This window comes from Serinus canaria, chromosome 1A (genome assembly GCF_022539315.1).
Source record: "Serinus canaria isolate serCan28SL12 chromosome 1A, serCan2020, whole genome shotgun sequence".
NCBI classification, from domain to species: Eukaryota; Metazoa; Chordata; class Aves; order Passeriformes; family Fringillidae; genus Serinus; species Serinus canaria.
In genome coordinates, this window is record NC_066314.1 from 13,022,445 (window position 1) to 13,041,336 (window position 18,892).

The 18,892-nt window shown below is 42.7% G+C and overlaps 1 protein-coding gene and 1 long non-coding RNA gene across 4 annotated transcripts in view; one reads left to right on the forward strand and one right to left on the reverse strand.

The window, feature by feature from the left end:
- SRPK2 (SRSF protein kinase 2) overlaps positions 1-18,892 on the reverse strand; it is a 128,009-nt gene continuing 109,117 nt past the window's right edge. The window contains exons 14-17 of one of the 3 annotated variants that reach the window (XM_050986927.1): positions 9,282-9,351; positions 8,470-8,562; positions 7,945-8,037; positions 1-1,665 (exon numbers count right to left, since the gene is read on the reverse strand). In XM_050986927.1, coding sequence (XP_050842884.1) covers positions 1,481-1,665; positions 7,945-8,037; positions 8,470-8,562; positions 9,282-9,351 — 441 coding nt within the window. In that variant the 3' untranslated portion in view covers positions 1-1,480. The remainder of the gene's footprint in view (positions 1,666-7,944; positions 8,038-8,469; positions 8,563-9,281; positions 9,352-18,892) is intronic. The other 2 variants (XM_050986934.1, XM_050986937.1) reach the window with 2 other exon arrangements.
- LOC108961579 (uncharacterized) lies at positions 1,677-18,883 on the forward strand. Its single transcript, XR_001989931.3, has 3 exons — positions 1,677-2,500; positions 8,379-8,462; positions 11,018-18,883. It is a non-coding gene; the product is annotated as an uncharacterized LOC108961579 (long non-coding RNA).

An 18,892-nucleotide genomic window follows, 5' to 3' on the forward strand; every position in this document is an offset into this window, starting at 1 on the left:
ATTGTCTGAAAAAACAAAACACTTTAATTAGACAACTGCAAGCACCTCAAACAACTGGTTATTGTTACAGCATGGGGCTATCTTCTCACAATCTAGTTATTGCAAAGGCATGTGAATAAATTTTATATGGACAAAGTCAAGAAAAAAGTGGCACTGTAGTTACATGAAGATCAGGAGTAAGCTTACATTCATCCCACTGACTTCTAAAAGAGGCCCAAACACACCTCCGTACTGTACATTCTAAAATCTGTATTGCCTATAAGCTTCAGCCTATGCAGCTTTTTTTCCTAGGAAACACATAATTGTTGCGTGCAACTTACAATGGGCAGTCGTATGTCTACGGATGGGAAAGAAGAAAGCTAGTGCAATTTGTTTTAGAAACATGTAAAGCTATGAATGGAATGAGCATGATCTTGCTTCTTGGATTATTTTACCCACTGCACTGTAAATATCTGCAGCTATATCCTTCCTTAACTGATGCCAAGCACACACTTTTATTATAAAAGATCAGTAATTCTACACAGAGAGTGGTTCTCATGCTCTACTTTTAATTTTTTTTCTTTTTCTTAAGGTATAGTACAACTTACAGTGCTTATAAAAAGGCAACACCATATGGTACCATGTCTTCACTATCACATTGTAAGGGAAATTGCTATTTTTCTTTTCTTAAAAGCACTTAAAATAGGCAAAAGTTCTAAAAGGGAGTGCTAAATGATAATGCATACTTTATTAGAAAGAAGTCTAGCCTTCCTTTAAAGTGCTGTTTGGGGAATGAAATCCTGTAAACCAGAGCCACTTTGTTTAAAACCCAATGAACAGGAACTGCTACAGAATAGAAAGTTTACACAATTCCTTAAAGCAGTTTAAAGTCCACTACATGCAATTGGTTTGCTATAAAGCTCTCTAAAACTTAGTCGCTTTACTCTGAAATTGAGTCCCCAGTCCCATATTTAAATGGAAATAAACATTTACAGGGTGCATTTACATACACTATAATACAAGAATGACATCCCTTTGCCAGAAGATAAAATTGTACAATTCCTTGCCGTAACTCAGTTCTGACTTGATAAATTTCTTACACTCGTAAATTATATAATATGCATCAGCTAAAATATTTTTTTTTCATAAATAGTTACAAAACTTGCCAAAACACATGGGGGGAAGTTTCTTTTGTTCAAAAATCTGACATCTGAATGTCACACAACACAAGAAACAATGCTTAAAGACACGTTAAGTGTTTTCTGAAGAAAGTGGGTGAGTAAACTACTAGCTGAGGACAAAAAGACTACCCTTCCCCAAGAACACAGTGCACAAAAAGCAAAATGTCAAACAGTACCTCAAGCAAAATAAAGGTCTGAGGATTGAAGCCAGCTCACGTGTGATCCTGCTAAAGATTTTGTGACAGTCACCATTTAGGTCCAACGCATTGGAAAGTAGTTGCTGGCTTTTTTTTTTTTTTTTTTACAGCTGGAAGATTCTGCTAAGAATTCAGCCATGGATGCCTAAGGCATTCTCCAGCTGAAGCACGTTTCTCTGGGACCATTTCTAGCATGGGGATCAGGAAATCTGTAAACTGTGCAGCATCTTCATGAGGCCAACCATACTTCTCCACAAGCACATCAAAAAGACTCCAAGGTTTCAACTTGGTAATGTGTCGGAGTTCTCCTGCAAACAGAAATATTGATGGCATTAGAAAAACACTTGGTTACTCGTGTCAGCAACTAATCCCTGTTCCGTTTCTCTCCCACTCTGCCTTCACAGCACCTTCACCAGGCTGGCAATCACTGTTTAGAAGGGCAGCGCACACCAAGCTTGCTCGAGGTCCTCAAAGGAGATGGGTATGTTCCATGTCCAAGCCAAAAACTGTTCCTACAGCCATCAGCACGTTACACGTGGACTCCAGTGATGTTGTCTGCGGACTTCACTCTCCTGTGCACACAGGCACTCATTCACACTCATGCTCCCACCATGGCTAAACCACACTGCAGGCCTCTCCTTCTTAATCAGCCAAGGAACTCAAATTTCACAGAATCTGCTCCTATCCCAAGATGGAGGTCTCAGAAACACAGGTTCTTGCCTCACCATGTGACATTTGCCAGCAGTGCAGCAGAGCACTGATTCATTCCTAACCAAGCCAAGCAGAGGTTTGGTGCTCCAAAGATCCTGCTCCATCTCCCAGGCAAATACCCCCAGAAAGGCTGGTCTGAGTCTTTACTGAGAGGGAAGCACCTGCTGCTGCCCAGGTCTCTTTCAACCAACCACCAACAAAAATGGTGGCAGCAGCTGCAGGACTGGAGCTGCCCCCAAGAGGGGCGACTTCTGCCAACCTAGCAATGCATCCCAGACCAAAAGGAAGGAGGTGAGAATCATTCTGCCATTCAAACCAGCAACACTACCCAGGTCTGTCCATGGGTCATCCAGCATGATGGGGAAGACTCTTCAGTTTCCTGCTCCACCACTGCATAGGAATGAGGCCCAAAGCCGTGAGATGTGCCAAGAGGTATGTGGTGAAGGGATTACTGTGGGCACGAGAGGGACAAGCAGCTGCCAGGCCAAATGACCCTCACTGCTGCCATCAGGATACTGAGCTGTCACCTTGCACTAGACCCACAGCCTTCGCAATCCAGGCCCTCAATATCCCTCATTTACATGTGGTGTGGCTGCCCCCTCACCATTCAGGATGGCAGTAACAGGGAATTTCACTACAGTCACACCTCCACTTCTCCCAGAAGTGTAAATCTGACATGGGACATCCTCCTTGGATGGAGGATGAGAATAGGACCCCACCCTGCAGACAAGTCAATGGGCTTGCTCCTCTCTCCTCCCCAAAGCAGGGACATCTCTCTGGTAACATCTGCCTTCTGACTCTGCCAGACCACAGCCAGGAACATCTGTGTGTAGTGCACTTACACTCTATAGATCCAGTGCATTTATCACCAGCAGTCTAATGAATCTATGGCCTCTTGCTGCAACAAATTACACTGGCCATAAATCTGTGTATGTGAAAGTTCCTTCTGAATGTGGCCAGACTTAAGAGTGCCTGACCTGTTCTAATCAGTAATTAAGCCCTGCCACACCCAACCCCTCTGTTCTCTGGGGACCAGCCAAAACCCGAGGGCAGCTGTTTTCTGCCAAATTTCTATACTCTTAATGCAATCCATCTTCAGCATGTGTATAAGCCAGACAGTCTCCACTGGCCACTGCAAAAAGCACTTGAGAGACCCCCATGGTGCTTCTGCACTCAGAAGAGTGATGGGGTCTCACCCAATACAGGAAGCTGAACAGGCTTCACAAGCTCACTTCACCACCTGGCATGGGGGCATCCAGGACACACTACTTGTAAGCCAAGTGGTTTGTCAGTGGGGTGCTTTGTCCCTGGCTGTAACCTACTGCCCATAAAATGCCATCTGACATCAGCTCACAGGCCAGAGTTTCTACACATCCCTGTAGCTAGGGAAGTTCCAGGGCTGGAGAAGTAACCCATCTCCATCTGACTGCCCCAGGGGCTGAACATCTCAGTGCAATGGATTAAAAAGCCCCAAAGGCTCAGCAGGCCCTGCTTCTGCTGCCTCAGCCCCCAGCAGTAGGTCCTAGACAGAGTGAAGTGCCTGAAAAAGCAGCTCTCCAGCTGCTGTCACAAAGTCCCCACAAGAGCAAGCGTGCAAACAATCCATCACCCAAGCAGCAGAAACAGGAACTCGAGGTGTGGTACCCACAGGGAGGAATTCCAGCAGAGGCCACCTTCTGGTTTGTGTGTGAACACTCACAGTGCAGGCATGTCCCACCAGTACCCCCAGACACACAAAGGCTCTGCTTTGGGGCCACAACCTCCCCCCACAATAGGAAGGGCAGCCCACCTTGGAGCAGCATATTCATTTCCAGGCTCACTCTCAGTCCTTTAAATCTTTGTGCAACCCTGAAACTTAACTGCTGAAAATCTTACCTTTTGGAAGGTTTCCAAAAGAGTGTATTGGTGACTGCTTACAAGAACAGGTAGTAAATTATGTAACAGGAATGCATGAAATCAAATTACTGTCCAAAAGTGATAGAAAAATGACTTGTTACTGACTGCAAGCAAAAAATTACTAGGTAAAAAATCGTGTCCATGGTTTCTCCAGCTCCCAGCATTCACTGCAAGGGCTGCTGTAATCATGTACCAAATAAGGCTCAGCTCTGAGGGAGGGTGGGTGGGTGTTCCCATTCAGTACTGTCTTCATCTCTGCACTCACATTTTGTCATTTCCAGCATCTTTCCCCTCTCAGACCTGGTAAGGGAAGGAGAGTTCTTGCTCTTTGAGTACTCCTCATTTTGTGAATGCCCATGCTAAGGCCAGCACAATACTCAGCAGTTTTTTTGTTAAGGAACAAACTGTTTTAGCACTATGGCTGAAGTTTTCCACGAGAAATTCTGTGAAGATTGTAAAAGCACTTAAGAAGACAGGATTCAGTGAAAAGTATCTGTGCAAGGACCACACCTAAACTAATGCTTCAGTTTTCAGTAACGATCATGATGCTAACTATAGAAACAAAATAAAGTAAAAGAAAATTAACACAAAGTGTTAATTTTGAAGTGGACACAAGTCTTAGGAACAATTTTTATGTGGGTCCTTCTCATTTCCATCTAAAGAGTGAGAAGAGCACAGGAAAAGTGGTGTCTGCCACTCACATTTTCACCTATTTCAAGATGTTTGTACCATGTAGCTGGAGGAAAGCAAGGCTGTATCTATATTTAAAGGAAGAATTTAAAAAGCACAAGCCCCACCAGTCTGACACCATCTGTATTCAGGGCATTAGCATGAAGTTTCAAAGAAGTGCTAAAAATGTAATACTGAGAGCTTCCTCAAAGAAGCTCTTTATTTGGATTTTTGATAGTGAAGCACACAGGAGATAACCTGCAGAGGACAACGGAGCTGTCAGAGCTGTAAATCTCCTGTTGCCAAAGCAGAGGTAGCAATGATGTCTCTGAAATAGGAAATGTTAAGCCAGAAGGAAATTACTAAAAAAAATTTCTGAAGGACCAGGGGAGAAAAATGCTATTTAAAGCTGTCTCTGCTGACCGTAATACAAAAAAACCCAGAGCTAGTCTATAAAATCTGTCAAAGACAAATTTAAGAGGTGTCACCAAGCAAGAGGAGGATGGATTACTGAACAGTAAGACATGGATAATGTGAACAACCGGGGAAGCAGCAATGGGATATAATCTGCTGCTATGACATGATCCCAAGAACTAATTCAAGGACTGGTGGTGCAGTGGTGGAAGTGAGGAGCGTGGAGGGAGCCCTCCCTCCCTTCCAGGACATGACAATGAGTGCTTCTCATTGCTCAGCTTCCAAAGGGCAAGGCCAGCACCTGGCCAACATCTTGCAGAAGTTTAGCTCACAAGGAAACAGGACTAGCAAATAGCAGAAGAAAAATAGAAGGGACCAGGGTCTAGGAATAACAAAAGGATTTTACGTTTTAATGCCAAAACACATTAATAATTCTTACAGTCAAAACAGCTTCCATGAAGACACTGAAGAAAAGGACTCCCTGGAGTCCTTTACTGGGTTCAATCAAGATGAGACCCTATAAAAATATGTGAGCATTTGTGTTACAGTGTCAATCAAGATGAGACCCTATAAAAATAAGTGAGCATTTGTGTTAATAGTATAAGAAGTAACTTAAAAATGCTTTTCCTCTTTTAAATGCATCCTCCTATTTGAAAGTCTAAAAATGCTTCAGGCAATTACTGAGAAAGGACTTGATCCTCTGAACTCTTTAAGTTACTAGCATCTTTTTATTTCTGCCTGGGACTTCAGTAGCACAATTCAAATGTTTACAGCACCTCTATAGGTCAAACTTGCTCATGGACAGGAGCAAAACTCAAAGTGATTTTCACCCAAGACTGATGTTTTTGAAACAGGAACTCAAAGCAAGATTTCTAAGCCCACCCTTAGACCACAGCTAGAAATTGTCCCAAGAGCCCCAGGCCTGTACCACAAGGCTTCTGATCTCCAGTGCTCAAGCCACAAGCAGATGAGTACAAAATGCAGCAGCTTGCTGGCCAACTCTGAAGCCTACCTCTCATACCCTGCCAGCCCACCACACACAAATCCCAGCTGGGGACACCAGAGGCTGGCAGCACTGGGGTGTCCAGGGAAAAGGGTGCCTGATGCATAGAAAAGATGCTCAAGGAAGCAGGACACTTGGCACCTCCAGTTTTGTTCCACAAACATTTCAGCTTCCCCAGCCTGCAACAGTAGAATAACTGGTACGATCTGAAAAAGCAGCTTGGTTTGTTACTCCTTTGTCTTGCATCTGAGATTCTCTGGTTTAAGCAGAAACAGGTGGGATCCAAGTCTACTTAATCTTCCACAGCAAACTCGCACTTATATGTTGTGTGGTTGGTGAACAAAGCCTTTAATCCTACCTTAAATCCCACCCTGAGGACGCAAGAGGCACTCCCAGTGCCTCTGAGGAATGTCACTGACATTTTGGCCCTAGAGGATAACAGTGACACTCTGCAGTTGAAGATGCTCATGGAAGCACCAGAGACTCCACATCACAGGAATTTTACGAACTGCCCTCTCCTGTGCACTGCCAACACTGCAGTTACGGAGTAACTGCTAAGTCATTTTACATCTCTGTCACATCATGAGAAAACGCCAACCTATCTGCTGTAAGGTGAAAAGTAGAAATGTGAGATACACTCCAGCAGCTGCAATCCCTGTCTGGAGGTGCTGCTGTATCTCCTGCCCAGCCCTCTTACTGCTTGATACATTTCCAGACCTGTGGGCCTCATGGACATCTCAGTTGCCAGGAGACTGAAGCCCACTGACACAGGCCCCCTCTCTCTGCCTGCTGAGGCACCCAGCTCCTGAAGCTCACTGCCTGCTGTGCAGGGAAGCCCTTGTTTTAAAGCCACCCTCTGCAAATTTCACTGCCTTTCCCCCAGCTCTTACATGGGGAGTGCTGGCAAACAGCAGCTTGCCTTCAGCTTATCCACTGGCTTTCTGATTATGTAAACCTTTACTCCACACTCCAAAGCCCCAGGAATCTCGGCCTCCCCCCTAGATCATCACTGCTGCCCTTCTCTGCACTGCAACACCATTAGCAGCCTCCTTAAGGACACGGAGGCACAGGGAGTCCCTGCTGCAGCAGGAATATCCAGCACAGAGCAGGAGGGAGGGTGAATCACTGCTGGGAGGGCATGGCAGGGTGAATCACTGATTGTGCTCAGCCTCACTATCCTGAGCTCCAGAGCCGCCAGCTCAGCCCCCAGACACCGACACCTCACTGCAGCCACGGGCAGGGCAACCCCCAGCTCTGTCAGCAGCAAAGTGCCCTCCCCAGCTGTGGCTGACAGCCATGGGTGCTCCCCCACCATGTAACAGGATGCTCCTGCTCCTGTCCCTCCACACAGCACGGGCTGTCTCATAACCGAGGGGATGGAGCACACCTGAGGCATCACCACATTCTCCCACGAGTCAAAACCTGCCTTGAAGAGCAGCCTGGGCCAAGTTCCATCTGCTCTGCCTGCTCCCTGGGTGTGACAGCAGCCACACAGCTCAGTGTCCACTGCCCAGGTATTCCCTTCCTGCCTCTGTCATTCCTTACCAGTAGCACCTGCTGGACCACTAGCTAGGATCCAAAGCTGCTGACAGATGATTTTTCACCACACTAAAAGCTATGCATCACACTTACAGGAACATTAGACAACAGATTCACACAGACACTTGTTAACATCCACACTTTGCTGAGTACATGCCCAAATGAATTTGAAATGAAATACTGAAATGAACACCTCAAATTGGGGCTTTTCCCAGAAAGCCAAGTTTACATCACAGTTCTTCTTTAGTAAGTGCTCTCCATTTAAATGGATCTATTTCTTCAGTACCCGTAAATGAACATTTTCTCCTTTTGGATAGTATTATGCTTTAAATTAGCGTTGCATAAATACCGTTACCTTTTTTGGTGAAAAACTCCTTGGAATATTTCCCCAACATAGCGTATTTTCGAGGGATTTTTCCCAGCAGTTCAATGATCAATGCTATGTGGTCTGCATTGGAGAACATTGCCAGCAAAACAGAAACATACAACAGTTTAATCAGTACATTGCATGCACACACTAACACTGGCCCGGTACAGACAGAAATAGATTGATCCTGGTGAAAAACACACGTGCACACTGCTCACTCAGTGGCTACTTTGGAAAGATGCTTTCAGCAAAACTTCCTTCTCAAAACAACGAGTGCCAGCTGCCACAAACAAGTTTTGCCATGAAATTTAAAATGTACCAATAGTTATTTTTCAGAACATTTGGGTTAAAAAAAAAAAAATTGTCAGAGATTTCTGGGAATTTTGCTTTTTCAAAATGAAAATTTTGTTGTGTGATTTCAGGAAATGCTCCTCGCTGGGACATGATACAACCAGCAACAGCAATTCCACTTCTGTCTGCATCACGGCACCTTTCAAAAAGAAGAGGTACTACCTCTGCGATTGAAGAATTCCCGAGAATATTTTCCAGATAGAGCAAAGTGCCTTGGGATATTGCCTAGCAGCTCTATGATGTGTGCTATGTGGTCTATGAGGGAGAGAAAAAAAGGATACGGGGGTGGAAGGGGCAGGGAAAGGATGGGATAAAAAAGAAGAGGAAAGAAACTGGAATTAGTAAAAAATCAGAAATAGTTTCAAATCAACAATGTTTGCAGCAAATCCATGCAGAGGTTTCCAGGATCAGCAGAGCTCTGGCATCATTAGTAGCATTTAGGAACAATGAATGATGCCAACATTACCACTGCAAAGAGCATTTACAAGCAAACAAGCATGAAAATGGACAGGTATACAGATGGAAGCAGGAGTTAACTCTGATTTAAAAAAAAATAATTAGTAATTGCCTAATACAAATAAAAATACACAATGTAAACATTATTCCAGTGTCACTCTTGTAAAGAGAATACTAGAATAAAATTCAAATTTGTCGTTTCTTTTCTAAACTAAAATGCTATTTTCAATCAGGTTTCCACACATATGCAATCTTACAAGAAGGGTAGTTTAATTCCTTCAGGCAGTTGTTAAGTAGATGAATATCTGCAGAAGGCAGTTTTTGCCCACCCACTGCTAGTGGTGGAACTTAAAACTAAAAAGAAAAAAAATCATATTTATATTCTGAAAACAATGTGTATGAACAGTTCTACTCAAAACAAATACAAAACTTAAACCCCACTGTAAGCTCACTGGAAATTTAAGAGAAGGTGTATGAAAATATGAAGAAACTCTTACAATACCTCAAAAGAGTCATACCTTCATCCCTGGAATAGTCTTCACCAGAGTGTGGCTCAAACAAGTAATCTCCAGTCGCTAGCTCAAACGCCTACAACGTAACAGACACAGTCATGGGTACTGCAGAAATAACGCTTTCCATCAAAAGGTGTCAGCACAACATCACAGCTATCTCAGAAACCAGAGGGAATTCACACTCAAAGCTACAGCCTGTGACTGGATCTGAGGAGCAGCCACTTACCTGGGGACATTGTTCCTGCAGAGCAGCAGCAGCAGCAGCAGCAGCACACACCCAGGCTCTGCAGAGCCCCATGTCCAGCCCCCGCCCACCCCCATGCACTGCTGCCCCTCCAGCGAGGATGAAGGAAGGAAATCACACAGGGCTGGAGTGCAGCCCCTCCCTGCAGCCCCTGGGGAGCCCTGGCAGAGCTGCCAGGCTCCCAAGGGTCTGGCAGTGCTGCACTGAGCCAGGCTTAAACACAGCCTCACCCACTCGTGTGCAGTGTGGTGATTGTGCCAAGTACCTGAACACATCAGACATTTCAAAATATAATAATAATATATATAAATAATACAATATAATATGTATAACAAGAGCTACACATGTATCTGATGGGTATTTACCTGTCAGACTGCATGTTGGAGGCTGAACTAGAAGTCTGAATCACAAATAAAATCCATTTAAGACTATAACTAATCACTTGAAATTAGCCAACAAAAAATCCATTTATGACTATAATTAAATAAAACTTGAATTAGCTTCTTGGATGACTCTAAATCTGAAAGAGTTTTTTTTAATACTCCAATGGTGGGAGTAAATGGTGAGATAGATACTGATGGGGAATCCAGAACAGACACGGGGACATGAGATCCCCTCAGGGCAGGCAATGCTTCCATGGGACACTTGCTCTGTGTTAGGTGAGGGCAAAACTGACTTTCTCTGTATGGGTGTAATGAATATGAAAAGCTGCAAAGCCCTGAGGCAACTATGAGAGCCCCTACTTGTGCCCAGACATGGATTCATCTGGTCTAATTTGCTAAACTAGTCTCTTTCAGCTCTGGCTCACCAATTGCCCAAGCAGCCACAGGAATCTAATTCCTTCCAGGTGGTTTAAACATCAAACTATTTTCCATGTCTAAGACATGGGAAAACAACTGATCCAGAAAAGCATTCCAAAAACCAGGCAGACCCTCCTAGCACAATTCTAGGATGGGATGCCACTCTATCAAAACATTTACTACAAAATACTTGTCTACTTGTCTCCTGAAAATAGACACTTTTCTGTTCCAATTTACAAACTGGAGTTGTTAAATCACCTGTAAATTTAGCCTATTTACGAGCACTTGGCTTCTTCAAGCTGTGAACTGCAGTGCCATCCAAGTGGGCTACAGCCAACATAACTCACTGCATTCACACATGGCAGCCAAGAAAACAGGAACACCCCTTGCTGACATTTCTGCTGATCCTATGAACAGGCCTTTAACTTCTAAAGTTACTATCACTAATAAACAGTCATTCACGACTTTCCTTATTCCACTCTTAGCGCAGGATTGACAGTTTGCATTTTACAGCTGAAAAAAATTGGATGACTTCATAAAATACCAGGTTTCTAAACAGAAATAAATGTTAAGAGCAGGCAGAAGTGATCACTGGGATAGATCTCTGAACACACCACAGAGAACATTGTTATTCTCCTGAGATGAGACAAAGACCCAAGTGTCCCCTCTGTATCTCATGGCAATGTATTTATTCATAGGAAGAGCTGGACCAGCTTTCCCAGGAGAGCACACTCCAACGGGGCTGATTCCCAAGGACATTGAGAAACTCTCTGCTATTACTCACAGATCCCTGGAGAAGAATGGAAATGGAGCTGCATTTAGCCACAAGGGTAGACTACACAAGAATATAGTTTCTGTCCAGAAAATGAAGTATTAATACCTCGATATGTCTGTGTGGGACTAAAAAGATTGAACTGAAAAACTGTGAAAACTGCTTATAGAGAAGCACAAGAGGTAAGCATGCTGCTGTGATACTCTGAATTTCAGATCAGTTTGTGTATTGCAAGAGCTGAAAATTCCCATAGATTTGGGATATTTTTTTTGTACACCACCCTCTCACTGAACAAAAACTACAGCTTTTGAAAATGACAATGATGCTTCTCTTTTCCTTTCTGTACAGCTCTGACTGCATGCCCAGGATGGGCTGAGGCCACAGCACTTCACACATTTCATTTTCTGACTCTCCCTAAAGGCCTCTAAGAACAAAACCACTTCTGACTCACATGCACACAAGGACAGCCCAGAGGCAGGTGCTGTGGTAAGCATTTGTAATGATGGTTCTTAGCATCCATGGAAGACAATGTCTCATAGGTTTAACTGTGGCAACCTGGTACTATGTTCCCAGCTACTTTCAGGACAGACTGGCTACACAGGGCAAGATTAATGAAATTAATTTGTCCTCATATAAAAAAGAATAAAACCCAAATCAAGGTTTTTGTCATGAAGAATCAGCGCTAGAGATACATTATAAACACATAAACAGCTGTAAGAAGGACAATCCCATCTCTGGATTGTGTAAGAGTTTTTCTGCTCTTTAAAGCACTCTCCAAAGGGGTGGTGCACTGGAAAGCCCATGCTGTCATGGAGTGGGAGCTGCTGGAAGAGCAGATCTCTGCTGCTGCAGACTGAGAGCCACAGCTCTGGCTGTGGAACCCCTGCTGCTCTGGGATTCCTGGGCACCCTCAGTACTTACCCACACTTTACACCCACCTGTAGGCACATACAACCCCCAGACCCCACAAGGGAGGTCACTGACACTCTGTGATGACTCAAGGGCAGCACAGTGACCATGGATCTGGTCTGCCCAGCTGTGACCAGTCTGGGGTCACTGGTGGGAGAGTGACCCTGTCAAAGTGGGGAAAGGTCAGGGAGGACCTGAGGCACTGGGGGGCTGAGCAGAGGATGCAGGAGGGGAGGCTGGCAGGGCTGGCTTTGCTCAGGTGGGAGAAGGGATTTAATTGCTGCACTCCACTGCCTGAAGGCAAAAGTGGAGAAAAAATGTTACACTCTCCCTCATGAAAGGACAACACAGGCAGCAAGATGGGAAATTCCAATCAAACATGAGGGGAAAAATTCTTTGGTGAGACTGCCTGAGTACTGGGACAAGCTGCTCAGAAAGGCTCTGGAAATGCCATTCTTACAAGCACATCCTGAGGTACGTACCCCTCAAATGGACATGGCACCCAGTGACCTCATCTACCTTTGATAACAACCCTTGTTCAAGAAGGAGGCAGATACCAGAGATCACTTTAAACCCAAATTTGTCTATAATTTCCATGATGCTCCAAATACAGACTAACTATATTTACTTACTTTCCCTTTGAAAGTAATAATTTCTAAGAACAAGTTTCTTGACAGAAGCTCCAACTTAAAAATACCACGATTTTTTTACTGAATGTTGACATTTACCTCAAGACAAGTCAGCATTTCATTTATTATATGGAGATAAAAAATTAGATACATCACACTCAACATATGGCACAGAAGCCCAAGGCAACCATCCATCTTTACTGAGTGTTCTGGCAATTTCTACTTACCACTTTCCTAAGGTTCTCACAGAAAACCAGTCTAGACTGCTTTTCTCCATCTGCAGATGGTGAACCTCCCATATAAATGGTTACACTGCTGTTTTATAGGCTCTGAAGAGGCTCTATTGCTTTCCTGCCACAGGATTGTATGTGAACCTAGCACAGCACAGAACTGGTGGCATCGCTGTATAATGGACCCATATCTAAACACACAATTGGAAATAGCTACATTTTCACTGTGTGACAGCTGTGTACTCAATCTGGTGATTGAAAAATGGATGCATGCCTAGGGAAAGCTCTCTGGGAGAGGACTGGAAGAACAATTCACTTGGACTGCATCAGCCTCTCTGAATTGAAGCCCCAGCTGAAAAAGAACAACAAGCTATAGGCCAGAATTATTATTTTGACAGATGAGATGCAGCTCTTGGCCAGAGCTTCTACCCAGCTGAAATGAAGAGATGTGAATGTGAAGACTGTAACTGCTTTAAAAACAGGCTTGGTTTTAAGACTGTTCCAGAGGTCAGTGGGAGCACGGAAAGAAGATCAGAAAGCCTTCTGAGATACACACACCAGCTGACAGTTTGTTCTCCCACGGACATCTCCCTCTGAAAAGCCAGGCAATGGGAAGAGTATGAAAGGCATTTTGCATGGTTAGTGCTTGGTAAGAAAGGCCAAACATATAAACCAGAGACTTGCATGGGATGCTTGGAAAGGCATCAGGGTCATTTTACTTGCTGTACTCCAATCTTGAAATCATGCATACTGAGTGGTTGTTTTGGAAAGTCAGCTCCTCTGGGAAATCATTTTCTTTTGAGTGTTTCAGGTTGTCCACCCACCACCTTCAAAAAGGGTGTACAGCGAGTAATAACAGCATTCTGTACTGTATCTGCCTACTGAAAAATACGTGCATAGCAACTTCAGCTTCTTCTCCCCTTGAAACCACATTTCTGATTTTCAATTTTTCCTCAAAATACTGCTTCTCTACAGACTGAAGCTTGTCATCACACCTTTGGTATGTGCCACTCACACATACTGACATGATGATACTCATGATCCCATGGAGACATGATCATGTTTTCCCTGCTTACAACAGTGAAGAGTAGTTAAGGACAGTTACCTCTGCACTCCACACTGGAGAACAGCATACAAAGAAATAAACTGGGGGCACAAGTCTGCAATGCACCCACAAGCACTTACATGTAGGTTTAATTTTAACACAACTTAGGATATCCTGTTCATTCTCCTTTCTGTTCCTCTGAGTTCTCTCACATGAACAGAAATGGCCATGAATAAACCCCACTGCTGTAAACTTGCTTGCCTTGTACTAGCACATCCTTTGTTTTGTAAGCTCTTTGTCTGTCCCCTTTCCATCACACCTGTAGTGTTTTCTTTCATCATCTGTATTCTCTTTGGGGAGATAAAATACCAAGTACAATTTTCACCTTCTCTGACTTCCTGCTATCTATAGCTGTCATCTGTATGCTAGGCCTTATTTCAAAGAGAGGATATTGCAGCAATCACAACTGTCCACAAAAGACACCTCAGAAAAGTGTTAAAAACTTAAAAAGCCTTGTTCATGTCCCAGCCTGTGATACAGTCATCTCTTCCCAGCAGCTCAAACCAAAGGCAATGAACAAAAGTCAGATGATGAGATTCATCACTTCAGGTGCTTTTCCTGTCTCCAATCCAAGGAGACTGGAACAAGGAAAAGCAGCAGTGGAATCATGGTGCTTGCAGTCATTTCCAGAAGCAATACAAAAGGATGCTGTCTGCCAGTACTAACTCCCTTATCTTGCCAGGATTTCTTGGCAGCAGCAGTGGAGTACTGTGTTCTGTGTTTTCTGGGATTTAGGAAATGCTAAATCACTCAGAGTCTGTTCAGTTTCTGCTCTAAAGAAAGTAACCCGCTCAATACTGTTAATGTGGAAATTCAAACCAATACAACTAAATCATCAAGAATGTTGTCAATCCTGTCAAAGGTACTGCTGCCTCCAAATCTATTCCCTTTTTTTGGGTGAAAATTAGAGATGCACCTCCCTGCTGGCAGAATTTAATTAGGGCTTAGTACAGGAAGGGAACATCTAGAATTTAGTAAATGTGGAGAGATTCCCAGTGTCTAGTTCTCCATGAGAGCAGCTGAGTATTCCACATAAATAGGCCATATTGTTAAAAGAAAAATAAAAGGGCACTGTACAATCTCCTTAACCAAACTTATGCATGTCCAGCAAATGGCAGCATCATTCCAACCAGGATCACCAAAGTCTAGAGAGAAAAATTTAAGTTACACTTTGTGGAATTCTTTGCCAAGCACTGAACAAGCAAACAACTCCACCATGGTCTGCAAAAGCCCACTGACATCCAAGCCCTTTCACAGCACTTCATGAATGCTCTGCACTGATTAGAAGCCTCCAAAACATGCATCATCCTCTTTCTTCCCTTCTTTCATTTGTTTTTCTCTGAGCAACTCTGCAACTCAGATCACCTGAGCAGAGGACTGGTTCTGGGCTGAGGATATTCCCACTCATCCTTTAAACCCGATTCAAAGAATTTTGGGGCACAAGAACTGGGCCATGCCAAACTATCTAAAATTAGAAGATTCAGCTCACAGGCTGCTGGCTTGCAATGCAACTTATTCACTGACATAACACCAAAGAAACAGCACTGCAAGATTATTAGCATTGAGTTATTTTGCCCTCTTTTGCTGTTTTGGTAGAGCCCTTACAGGGCTCCCAGCACAAGAAATCCTGATCAGAAACTGGTCAGCCCTATACTAAAGTCAATATGAATAAAACAGGACTTTTCTTTCCTGGAAGCTGCACCAAAACCATCACACTCCTGGCTAGAGGAAGCCATCTCAAACTAACTGAGGCCAGGTAAGGAATGCTCTCCATTCAGACACAATGCACCATGTCCCAGAAGATTCCTAAGGGGATATTCTGGAGGTTGCTGTGCACACAGGAACACAGATGCTTTGCATGCTCAGGGCCTGTTTATCAGAGGCCTTATTTAAAAACTTCATCTTCATCCTTATTATTAAAGACTCTGTAAAATGGACTGGCAAATGGTATGATGGAAAAAGACATTCTACTGCTGCTGAGATAAAACACAATCTTCTGTGCTTAACACACTTTATGCCATAAATACAGGCCAATAGAAGAACCAGTAGCATGGTCAGTGCTATCCTCAGTGAGAAAATTATTTCATTAGCAAGCAAAAGGCAGTGAAAACCTTGGGCTCAAATGGAGATCTATAAAGCACAAGATCAAGTTAAGACCCCAGGTGAATCCTGGTACCAAGCATTCCAAATCATCCTTCATATAAACCAGGACACAAAGATTTGTGAGTTTTGTATACACAAAAATACACACACATTTTACATACACATTTTCCAGGACCTGCTTTAGCCCACTGTACTTTTGAACTTGTTCCATGACAGCAAAATTAAACCCTACAAACACTAAGTTCAAAGAAAGGCCCTTTTTTGCTGTTTTTTAAATGGAGATGTGAGCTAGAATATCTGACACAGTGGTGGATACAAAATACATGGAGAAAATCTTCTACTTTGCAAGCTAAGCAGTGTTCATGTGTGCTTGGTGCTGTCACATTAGGTAAAGTATGGATGGATGGAAACTTGCCAAGGAAAAGTAATGGAAAAGCTGCTGGACCACTCATTTAGCACAGCACTGCTTCCAAAAATGCCCTTAATGACTCAGGACTTGTACAAGCAAAGTCGTTTCTGCTCTCCTTTGGGAGTCCTGGACATCAAGGCTAACAGGGTATCTAAGCTGTAATTTGTCTGAAAATAAACACCACCTGCTCCAGCAGACAATCCCTTTGAAAACACAGCAAACATGGAAAAGAGTGAATTAAATATGAAACAATAGCAAGATAACCTAGAAGGGCATCTTCTGAACCAAATCTGGGTACAACAAGGAAACCAAACTTGAGAAAACAAGTGGAGCCGTAGAGGCATTAAAACACTTTGGCACTTCACAGCTCTTGACTGCCTTAGGATCTGGAGAGGTTCACATCCTAATTTCCAAAGACAGCCTAAATAAATTTGGGAGTTTGCAGTTCCACATCAGGAATGCTTTCCTGGCTGTTAATCTCTATTACAAGTCCTCTGCAGAAAGAGGTATTAAGGCCTTCAAGGCAATCCCTACCTCAGAGCTGTTTTCCATCTGATACAGGATCAGCATCCCCAATGCTCTGACCCATTTTCTCAGCCACACAGCAATGCAAACAGATTCTAGGGGTTTTTAAATGATGAATTTTTTCTATGAGCTTGAGAGGCTGCTCTCTATTTTTTACACAACTATACCATGATGATAATTGTATTCAACAATTGTACGTAAGTGCTGTAATGTTATAAAATTTCTTAAGGGCAAAAACCTAAAGACTGTGACAGAAGACAGAATTACAGCACTTCTGCCTCAAATGCTTTACTATCTGCAAGGCTTATATAACAAAAAAGCAGAGGTACATTTTTCTCTTTAAAATAATGAAATTTCATACAGAATTGTGAATCTGAGTTAAGGAACCTCCAGTGGCAGTGATGCTTTAGGCCTTTTCCTTTCCCTGAGTTTGAAGAAAGCAGTAACACTTATATAACACAGAGGAGAAGTTGTAATAGGCTGGGCAACCCCAAGTATTGCAAGAATATTATATTCCTTAGATGTGATATTGCTATTTAGTACCCCACTATCTTTAAATACAGTTCTAGGCAGAACTCAGCCTCCTTCATGTCTTTAGCTACAAGACTAAAAGACTATATAAGACTATAAAATTAGCAGTGATAGCTACAACTTAAAGATGAATGCAGGGTGTCCAATAAAATAAAAGGTTATCAAGTTCAACAGAGGTTTACAAAATACTAGGTAAGAGAAAAAAGTCTTTATAATGACTTTATAGTCAGTTAAGACAAGAATAACTTAAGGAATTAAAGAACAAACTGTGCAATATTTTATATGCTTTGTTTTCAGTGTAAAAGAAAATTCTCCATTTTGTCCCCAAACAGAAGAGTAAGTTTGGAAATGGATGGGTTTGCTGTGTACTAAAGAAAAAGCTAGGATTAAACTCCAGAGCAGACATACTTTAGTTTCACTTATGGGTTAGCTACTTCCAACACATGGCTTGATGAACTTATAATATCTGTAGGATTTTATGTTCCTTTCAATCCTCCTCCTCCTCCTCTCCCTCCGAGCTGTGTAATTCTTCTTATCACCCACGCCTGCAAACTGTGTCTAGTATTTGAGTCTTCTCCTCCTCCTCCTCCTCACACACTTACTCTTATCAGACATGTATTTGTAAAATATAAAGATTTTATTAAGTTTTCACTTTTAAAATAGGCAAAGGTATTTCTAAATGTGTTTTTTTGGATATACATACTATCTTAAATGAGGAGATGCATGCAGCTTGTTCATCCTCAAAGAGATATTAGGGTGTTTCAGAAAAGTGCATGATTAAGTTTTCACTTTTTCTGTTCTATAAAGACCCTTTAAAAGCTGTAATTTCAGTTGTCTTAAAACTAATTCTTCAGAATGTTACCCCATATTTTCCGCCAATAAACTAAATTCCTTCTCTTGAAAGTTTAGAACCAAGCCTAATCCAACCCATGTTTTCACTGCACTTGGCACCAATTTAAAGTATTTCCCTGTTTTGCTACTTTACACAAGAAAAGGGAATGCAATCACAGCTAACAGTAGCCCAGGTTCTAAGACTGGAATGAAACAAACAGTTGTACTTTGTCAGTTACATTTCTGTCATTCAGAATAGACATATATTTCTTCTCTAAACTTGCATGTGTCTGACTACAAGTTTAAAATGCATCACATGAAAATTAGATTTGCTCTCCAAAATATTTCGTTTTGATTAAGGATTGAGAAATTGAAAGAAAGGGAAGAAATCATCAGCAGCTATCTGATACACCATTATTTATGATAATATATTTGTGTCAAAACATCAAAAACATCCCCATCAGGTTTCCTCACTAAATAAAAAACTGCTTTAGGAGCTTTACTCTTGTAAAATACACATTGCATTGTT